This window comes from Alligator sinensis, unplaced genomic scaffold (assembly GCF_000455745.1).
Source record: "Alligator sinensis unplaced genomic scaffold, ASM45574v1 scaffold108_1, whole genome shotgun sequence".
Classification (NCBI taxonomy): domain Eukaryota; kingdom Metazoa; phylum Chordata; order Crocodylia; family Alligatoridae; genus Alligator; species Alligator sinensis.
Genome location: NW_005842110.1, coordinates 904,838 through 914,480, shown reverse-complemented (window position 1 = coordinate 914,480; position 9,643 = coordinate 904,838). Strand labels below are relative to the sequence as shown.

Below are 9,643 nucleotides of genomic sequence, written 5' to 3'. Positions count from 1 at the left end.
CAGAGCCATGGCTCAGATGGGGGGCTGAGGGAGGGGGGGTGGCTCCTGCTGCTGTGCACACCCCAGGAGGGCACCAGAAGGGGTATACCCTGGATCTGGGCTGGGTGGGGCGGGCTGAAGCTGCGGGCTGTGGCACGGCTGCACCGAGCTCTTCCCAGCAGGAGGCTGGCCAGGCTGCGCTTGGGTAAGGCAGTAGCGGTGCTGGGAGTGGGGGGTTGGGGTGGCTACGGCAAATTTTGGGGTGGCTGCAGCCTTCTCCTTCCCCCGTAGCCTCCCTCCCAGTGCTGCTGCCACGCAAGCCAAGTTCAGTGTGGCCTAGCCCCCACCAGGAGCAGTTCGGTATAGACCCAGCCTGCAGTGACAGCTCACCCTCACCCCATGCAGATCTGGGGGCACCCCCCGCACCCTCTGGGGTTGCGCGCAGTGGCAGGAGCCACCTTCCTTCCCCTCCCTGTGCCCCCTGGACAAGCCGCAGCAACAGCCCATGCCCCAGCCCCACTCCCTCCCTCACCGCAGGGGCCTCAATTTACGCCCCCTCTCCCCCCCCTCCCTTTTTTCCACCACAACATACTTAGCTGAACACTGCTCTTCAAGCTGCCAGGCTGCATATTGGATCAGTATCAGAAGCTGATATGCCTCCTTAAAAATCGGCTATCAGTATCGGCCCCAAAAATCTCTGTAGGTGCACCCCTAGACTTAAGTACAGTTCAGTTCTTCAAACCCTCTCTATCATTGTTTTTTACCTGTTGCTGTCAGGTGGCTCAGCTTTTTCTGCAAAATCTGCTGGATTCTCCAAAGTCATAAGACCAGTAGTAAGTACAACAAAGCATGCCTGGTTGCACTCACATGTCTAATGGAAATTCAGCTTGGGAATGTGAAGGATTCCTGAGAGCTTTGTCCAAAACTCTGAGCTAAAGTATGTTGAACTTTGAATTTAGCTGCAATTGTTTAAAAATGGTATGATAAATTAAAGCATCTCTTCACAAAAAAGGATTTCATTATTGTATCGCATGCACACCTTACATGCTTACAGAGTCTCTTCTGACACTTCATATGTAGAATTGAAATTTACTTCTTTCAGCAGCCTGAAACCAAAGTAATAGTTGATCTATATGCTATTGGTCAGATTTGCCATATTTTTATGTTGTGTGAACTGGAAAAATGGAAGCCCTGTTCTTAACATGAGCTTGTTTTGAGATGTTCTCACAGAGAAGTTCCTTAAGTTTGCATCTAGGCTTCAGCAAGAGAAAAGCATATAGACAACCCCACAGAAAAAAAAGAAATAGGGGAAGTCTCTTCCTACGTGCTTCAAGTCAACACTTCAATTTCAAGTTAAAATAGGAATTTATGGCAATTGGTAAAAAGAAAAACCGGGATTCTTTTATACGTGTTTTTTTCTGAGACTGAAATATGGTGGCAAGTTAAACATCTTCAGCAAGTTTTGCTCATATTGGTATTGGAATTGCAATTATGAGTGTGTGTTGTTGAGAAGATATTTTATCTGCAGTTGCGCATACATGCTTTTACTGTGTACATTATAAATATAGCATTTGAGAGTAAGGCCTCTTCCTTTTGCTTTCCTTATTTTTAAAGCAGGGGTACCCGAGTTTTTTTCCTGGAGGGCACATCTCACTGGGACCCGCATAAAAGGAGTCTGCAAAGCAGTATTTTTTATGTTCGGTAGATGTGTTACACAGACTTATTATGTTACATCGGGGTCCCAGGGGTGGTTGACACACCCCCTGGTGGCTCCGCGACTATGCCTTGCACCACTCCGAAGGTGCTCTCCCCATCTCTCCTGTGTCTTGCTGGAAAATAAGTAGATAAAGAGAGGCTGCTACTGGACCTTGGTCTTAGGCTCACTGGTATTAGTCTCTGTAATCTCAGGCCCCAGACTGATCCTCTGTAGTCTATGGTGCCCGGCTGGGCACCCAAAGCTTTATGGGCTAATTGCATGGCTCCATAACATCCCCTTTACCATGCCTCGTGGGTGTTACCAGTATGATGTCCCTTTGTTGGGGCCTCAACTTCCTCGGCCTCTGCCCCATCACTCTTGCTAGGCCTACCAGCCTAGGCCCACTGAGTAGGACCTGGCTTTGAGGCACTAGCTTCTCTTGTCCACTCTCAAGTTATTGAGCCCCTGGCTTCTGTATATAGGGCCCCTAGCCCCTCTGTCTGCACCCCCTTGCTGGCGCTGGGCCCCTGGCCCCTGTGTGGCTCGCTTAGCGCTCCAGGCCTGAGCCTGCCCCTGGCAGGTCTCAAGGTGGTCAAGTGCCCCCCTGGATACTAGTGAGGTCTCCACCTCCCCTACAGCCTCTTCCACAAACCAAGGGTGAACATAACATAAATACAAGCCCCCAGGCTATAACTTAAATAATAACATGCAGCAGCCTTCTGTCCCTTTAAGCATATAAGCCTCTGCTTAGCACAGTGTCCTGGCTTCCCTGAGCAGGAGCTCCTCTTCTGGTGGAAGCCACGGAGAGACTGCCCGTGCTAGCCCCAGCCCTGGGCTTAAATGCTCCCCTGGTGCTACCTGCATCCGACCACCTGACCGGCTGCAGGTGCTGGCCAATTACCGCATTGGCCAGTTGCACTGGCAACCTGCAGCTGTGGCCCCCTGCTTGCCTGCAGAGCTCCCTTGCTAGGCTGCTTCCTCCTGCAAGTAACAGGTCCTGGGGCTGTCTGTTATGGTCTAACATATACACAGTTACAATGAGGAAAATCACTGGGCTGCTGCTAATGTTTGTCAAGTCAGTTACTGCTGAGCAGGCAGTGCCCAGCCTCACTGACCAACTGATTCCTCTGAAGGTAGGCACTATTAAAATGTCCTTTTGCAGGCTGGATACAGATGCTTTCGTGGGCAGCACTTTAGGAATCCTGTTTTCAGAGCATGGATGGCCAGCCCGTAGCCTGGGTGCCACAAGTGGCACAGGCAGACTGTGTGTGTAGCACATGGTAGACTGGGGATGGGACAGGCAGCACAGCAGCAAATAGTGCAGGGAGCAGAAAGCAGAGCATCAGATCAGGCAGGGAACAGCTCAGGAAGCAGTAAGCTGAGCAGCAGATTGCATATGGCAAAGGGATTGGAGTGGTACTTGGGGTATGGGCCTTATTTGTGGCACACCTGCCAAAAAGGCCCCCACTGTTTTAGAGAATGGTGGGAACCATACAGTGAAGGATCTGGAAGCCTTTGTTCCTTATTGTTTGCAGTCAATTTTGCTGCACAGAGAAGGCTGGTGACTGCACGTTTGTGACAGTTATGCACATTCTTATTGATATTTCCACCTTTGTTTCCTGGTTTCTTGAATGGAGGTAGATAGTCTTAGAGTTGTATCTGTATTTTGTTCTGTAATTTTATCCAGTCCTTTTCCACATATGTGAATCTGGTGGGAAGCTGTTTTTCCACTGTCTGCTTCATCCTCAAATATATACTGGAAGTACATGTCATGAAATTCACATAGGATTATTTCTCATGCGACTTGCTCATGTTACACAAAAAAAAATGGAGTTGAGAACTAGGACTTATGTGCACATACAAAAAAACATTGAGTGACTTCCTATAAAGGGGCCCAGGGCATATGCATGTACAAACTATTCTTCAAAATCTTTCCTTTGTTTTTTCCTGTGCTTCTAATTGGGCTGAAGCCAACATAGCTTACCCTTTGATATCAGTGACCAATGGAGAATTAAACAGTGAAGATATCCTTGGGAAAGTGGGTATGGAATTAACATTGCTTAGCAAATTGTTGCTGTCTAGTAGGGATGTGCAAAATGGGCCATATTCGATTCTGATTCAGATTCGGCCTGAATTGGGGACAGAGACTCGATTAGTTGTTTCAGATCACTGTCCCGATTCGATTCAGTCAAATCCGAATCTGAAGATTCAATGCTGATTCAGAGAATCAGTGATTCGGCCATAGACACAGCTTTAAATGTTTTTTTTACATACCTTGAAGTACCAACCGTGGCTCGTGAACGCTGCAGTGGTGGGGCAGATGGAGCATCCCACAGGAGCGCGGGGCGGTGCCCTGTGTGCTCAGCGGCGAACCCAGAATTGGACCAGAAGTACTTCCAGTCCACTTCTGGGTCCGCCTCCGAGCGTGCAGGGGGGGCCCCCCCATGCACCCCCGGCTTGGCGATCAGCCACGGGGGGGACCCCAGGTGCCCTCCCCAGACCCAGGAGGCACCAGTCGCCAAGCCGGCAGGGCGTAGGGGGTTCCCCCTGCGCACTCCCCAGTGGACCCGGAAGTGCTTCTGGTCTACTTCTGGGTCTAATGCCAAGTGCACTGGGGACCCCCTCGCACTCCTGTGGGATGTTCTGTCCACCCCAGCATCTCAGCATTCACGAGCCACCTGGTACCTTGAGGTACGTAGAAAAACATTTAAAGTGGTGTCTATGTTTGAATCATCGAATCTCTCCAAATCGATTCAGAGGCTTCCGATTTGGTTCAAAGAGATTAAAGGATCTCCTGATTCTGTTCGTTTTCAGATATTTGGCCATCAAATCAGGCCAAACCTCTACCGAATCAGATCGGCAACCATAGCTTCGCACAGCCCTGCTGTCTATTACCCCAAGAGACCTCTCTAGGTTTTGGGTGGGGAGAGATTCTGTTTCCCCACCAGTTCATATATTACTCTCTGGGAAGTAAAATGTTTATGTGCATGTATGTATATAAACACCTGCAACAGTTACAGTGGCTGCATCTACACGAGACACAGACTGCGCAGTCATTACTGCACAGCCATTTAGTACTTGTATAAATGAGTACTAAATGACTATGTAGTAACTGGAGTTACTGCGCAGTAGTGTCGCCAAACAGCTTTTTCATGATGCTGACTGCACAGTAGCTTGTTACTACTGTGCAGTAGCATTGTATCATGCTTTCTGCTATGTGACTCTACTGGACAGTAGTAATGGGCTATTGCACAGTCAGCATCTCATGTTGATACGGCCGGTATCACAGTACTGTACGTATTGTCATGGGACTTGTGGAGAAATTCTTGCTCCTGCACAAATCTTAGGGAAGCACAAATTCAGAGTTCATGAATATGTTTGTTGCTAGCTCTAAGTGAGAAGCTGACCTAAGTGCTGCAGCTCTGTTTTCAGAGTTGGATCTGACTGTGTGTGCTTGGAGTTCTTTGCTAGTAGCAGGCAGGGCTACTAGCAGAGATTTGCCATGAAAAATAGTTACTTCCCGTACATTTAAGAGTTTAAAGTTATTGAGGCAAAATAACAGATTTTGTCTTGCCTTTAATGTGAATTTGCAGCTCTGGTATTTTTCGTTAGTGCTTGCTTGAACTGTGAAGTAGTAGTATCCAGCTAAAGACCCACTGATGGCTCATACATCTCTGACTGCCCCCCCCTTCCCCCCCCCCTTTTTTTTGTCAAATTTTGTGTGGGGGGCACTGAGGGACCTGATGATAAATTTAGAGGAATTTTGCCTAGGAAAATAACAAACATTGGAAAAGGGATGCATATAGAAACATAATAGTCTGTTAGTTTCTGATGTTTTTGTAGTGCTCTGTCTTGCTCAGGATTTTTCTATCCATGTATGGTGTCCTATAAAAATTATGGGAGGGTCATTTCTACTGGAATAGGCGCATGCTTTTCTGACACCAAGAGCTACACTGAAAATGTGCTGAGGAAGAAAAATAATGTCTCCAATTCTAGAATCTGTCAAAATGAAGAAGAGAAAACTAGGCCAGCTCCCTTCGGATTAAAAAAAAAGTGTTTGTCAGTGTCCCGCCTTAGCAAGGTTTGAGAGAACTGAATAAAGGACCCTGCTCTAATAACTAGGGGCGCAGAGAATCCTTTTCATATTCAGTGACAGGACTATGTCGAGGTCTGTGTTTCTGAGGGAGATGTTTGGTGATTGTTAATCATCAATTATTTTTTCTTACCCAGGGTTAAACAACTTGAAATCATTTTGCTATTGGCTAAACTAATATTTTTTGGTTAATTTTGTTTTTAGAACCTTGTGTTCAGTAGCCACTGTAAAGCAGTTACTGGCTTTTCAGACCACGTAATACATCGAAGGAGATCAGCTACCTCATGTGTACGGTGCTGTCAGGTCACTGAGCTGCCGTCCTTTCTGTGCATGGCCAGTCCACGGGTAAGTCCTGCAAAAGATACTACTGCAATAATGGAATGTATTCTTTTGAGTAACTGCTTATGAAGCTGTTCACTTTTGTAAAGAATCCTGTCTTTGGACATAAAATTATTTTGTGTACTTAAAGTGCATTCTGAAGTCCTGTCCCCACAAAGTTACAATTTCATCTACTGTTGGACTAAATTCAGAAATACGTTGGTGTGTTTGACCTGGGGAAGTTATACAGCACTTGTTCGCAAACGGTTTTGTGTCTCATACCTGTCTCTAAGTTTTCTACATAGCTGTGCACCCCATAATGCCATGGCATAAAGAATGAACAAAGTAACAACTGTCACTGTAACTAGGCTGTAAGGTCTCCAGGAACTCTAGAAATATTCTGAAGTTGTTCATTGTTTCTTTTTCTTCCTTTTCCTCCATTTAGCTTCTTTCTATTCCTGTCTTTCACATACTTTTTAGAACAGTGATTCTTAATCAAGGTGCTGTAAAATACTTTAAAGCAGAGGTGGGCAAAATGCAGCCCATGGGCTATTCTGTCCAGCCTGCAGGACCCCTAAAAAATGTAGAAAATTAATATTTATCTGCCCTGGGCTGCCTGTCATGCGGCCCTTGATGGCTTGCCAAAACTCAGTAAGCAGCCCTCCACCCAAAATAATTGCCCACCCCTGCTTTAAAGGGTGCTATGAGGTGCTGTGCAAAAAAAAGGACAGAGCATTTACGAGATAATCCCAGAAATTTCAAATAAGAGTCCACAGTGTCAAAAATATGCCGAGTTCTTTGCAACTGAAAAATTGCTGTATACTTTTCCATAGTAAAAAACGAAGAGCTGGCATTTTCCTGAGGTGCCTTAAGTCTTATGGGATGGAGAACCACTACCCTAGAAATGTGCTATCTAGCCCTGTTTGAAAAATACTGTTATACAGAACTGATAAGATAGTAACTAATGCAGTTCTATGGAAACCACCCCAGCTATGTAGTTAAAGGAAATATTTCTTTCTGTTCTAGGGATAGAATTATCCATTAAATGGCTGGTTAAAAAATGTAGTAATGTTATACTTTGCTATTAAATTCTCAAATACTTTTTTAAAAAGGGAAGTGAGCATAGCATACATATTGAGGGGGAGGAAGGACAAAATTGTAGTAAGGCACAACCAACTGGAATTTGCAAAAGTAATGGTTGTTCCTTCTACCACTCCGTCCGCTATGAGCATTGAAAAACTATCTTTTTCTATTATAATGGTGTTTTTCTTTTGCTCCTTGGCATGTAACTTGCACCATGTATCACTTTTGATCTATAGTATTCTCTGCAGCTGTGATGTTTGTGTAATCCCTTACTTAAATTCAAATCAATTATAGCGGCAAAATGTCTGGCCAGTAGCATGCTGTTTTCTTGCAGCATGTTTTGCCTCTTCCAGTAAGATGTGTCTCTTTAAATTCTCTCCTAGTCTCCAACATTATAAAATACAGTGTAGTTGTACTTGGTCAAGCAGACTATAGGCAAACTTTTAGGCTCAAAGTACTGGGCTATTTGAAGAGGCTAGAGAGCTTTTTATCAACAGCAATCTTTAGTGAGGAGGAGTGTGAGATCTGTTTGATGGTTGAGGGCCTATATGATGGTTCTTATTAGTTTAGCTTGTACTTCAGCATCCCATTATTTAGAAATTTCTCTTTCTGGCATTTCCAAACACTTCTAAGGGTAAGTGGCACTGGCCAGACAGGTTTCCAATACCACTTGCCTTATTAAACAGCATTTTTAAATTATGTGCAACACTCCTTGTCTTATGAAACTCTTGTTCCTCATTGCTTTGTTTTCTGATGTTGTATTCTCTTAGTTTCTGCTGCTTTCCTTTTTATTCATACTTGTCCTCATCTTGCCTAACTGCAATAAACATGATGGGACTCTGGGGACCCCAGTGAGAAGCTGTTTCCTTTTGTCAGTTTGAAAACACATGGACACTTATCTTTATTCCCTATCCTCCTCTAACGTATACCTTTCTCTGTAATATATGCAGTATATTTCTCAATTAAAGTTATTTAGGAAGAATGGAAACTGCTCATCCAGAATGTTGTTACAGAGACTGAATTTAGCAAATATTCTTGTATTCATTGCATCCCATATGAATGTGTGGGTTTTCTTTAAATCAGAGACTTTGCCCCTCCCTATAATACTGTAGGAAACCCATTTTTACTAGACTTTAATTGCAGCACTCTAGGGATACAGTTGTCTTGCTTATGAATTCACAGTTCTGTAAATATAACTTTTTTTGTAATGGGAAGCTTCTGACGCACTGCTTTTTAATACAAGCTGAACCCTTGAGTCCTGGTTTTCCCAGGTGCTTGGATGACCTGCAATTTTTGTGAAAGTGAGAAAAGTGATGGTGTTTGTTTAACTGCATACATTATGCTAGGCCTCACAGCACAGTGATGGGCCACAGTATAAAGGTAATTGTGCTGCAGAAGTTTGATCTGAACATATTCTACACTGCCCTTAAAATCGATGGAAAGTGAGGGTGCTCCGCCCCAAGCACGCAGCTCACAGCCAAGGACCAAAATTGCTCCCGTAGGTTGTCATGTTTTCTGACTTGAGAACTTAACAATCACCACGACCGATAGAGACTTGGGGGTCTCAAATGACCACAAGATGAACATGTGCCACCAATGCAATGCCATAACCAGCAAAGCAAACCAAACTCTGGCCTGCATCCACCGATGCATCTCTAGCAAAACCAGTGATGTTATCCTCCCATTTTACATGGTCGTAATGAGGCCATAGCTGGATTATTGTGTCCAGTTTTGGGCCCCCCACTTCATGAGGGACGTGGATAAGCTGGAGAGAGTTCAAAGGAGAGCCACCCATATGATCAAAGGCCAAGAGAGCTAGCCTTATGAGGAGAGGCTGAGGGACATGGGACTCTTCAGCCTGGAGAAGAGAAGGCTCGGGGGGATTTGGTGGCACCCTATAAGTGTATAAGGGGTGTGCATCAGGATCTGGGAGAACAGTTGTTCACCAAGGCTCCCCAAGGGATAACAAGGTCTAATGGCCACAAACTTCTGAAAGGCCGATTTGGACTAGACGTAAGGAAAAACTTCTTTATAGTCCGAGTGTCCAGGATCTGGAACAGACTTCACCTAGAGGTGGTGCATTCACCTACTCTGGACTCATTCAAAAAGTGTTTGGATGTTTATCTTGCTGGGATCATTTGACCCCCCAGCAGATTTCCTGCCTTTGGCAGAGGGGCTGAACTTGATGATTTCGCAAGGTCCCTTCCAGCCCCTTATGTCTATGAAATCATCCTCTACTTCAGGGGTCATATCTGGACCAAAAAGCTCTAATCCAGCCCATATTTTACTAACAGCGGGCTGATCCCCTCCTGCTGTTCAGAGCGGTGCTCCCTTCTGTCCCCTCTGCACACTGCAGTATCTGCTTATCATCACTACTGAAATTTGCCCCTCTAAATTGTTGATCACTGTCCTTTTCGGTGGTGTGTTTTTTCAGCGGAGGCTGCAGTAAGAGGAAAAGAGCAGGGATGGCTGGG

At 45.3% G+C, this 9,643-nt stretch overlaps 1 protein-coding gene across 9 annotated transcripts in view; it reads left to right on the top strand.

Annotated features, from left to right (window-relative positions):
* Positions 1–9,643, top strand: part of INO80 (INO80 complex subunit) — a 121,482-nt gene that overhangs the window by 52,513 nt on the left and 59,326 nt on the right. For 8 of the 9 annotated variants that reach the window (XR_003094289.1, XM_025205286.1, XM_025205285.1 and 5 more), the window contains one exon: positions 5,973–6,113. The exons of the other annotated variant lie outside the window; for it this stretch is intronic. Coding sequence is in view for 7 of the 8 variants with exons in the window: in XM_025205286.1 (XP_025061071.1) it covers positions 5,973–6,113 (141 nt within the window). In the remaining variant the exon portion in view is untranslated. The remainder of the gene's footprint in view (positions 1–5,972; positions 6,114–9,643) is intronic. 9 annotated transcript variants of the gene reach the window in all.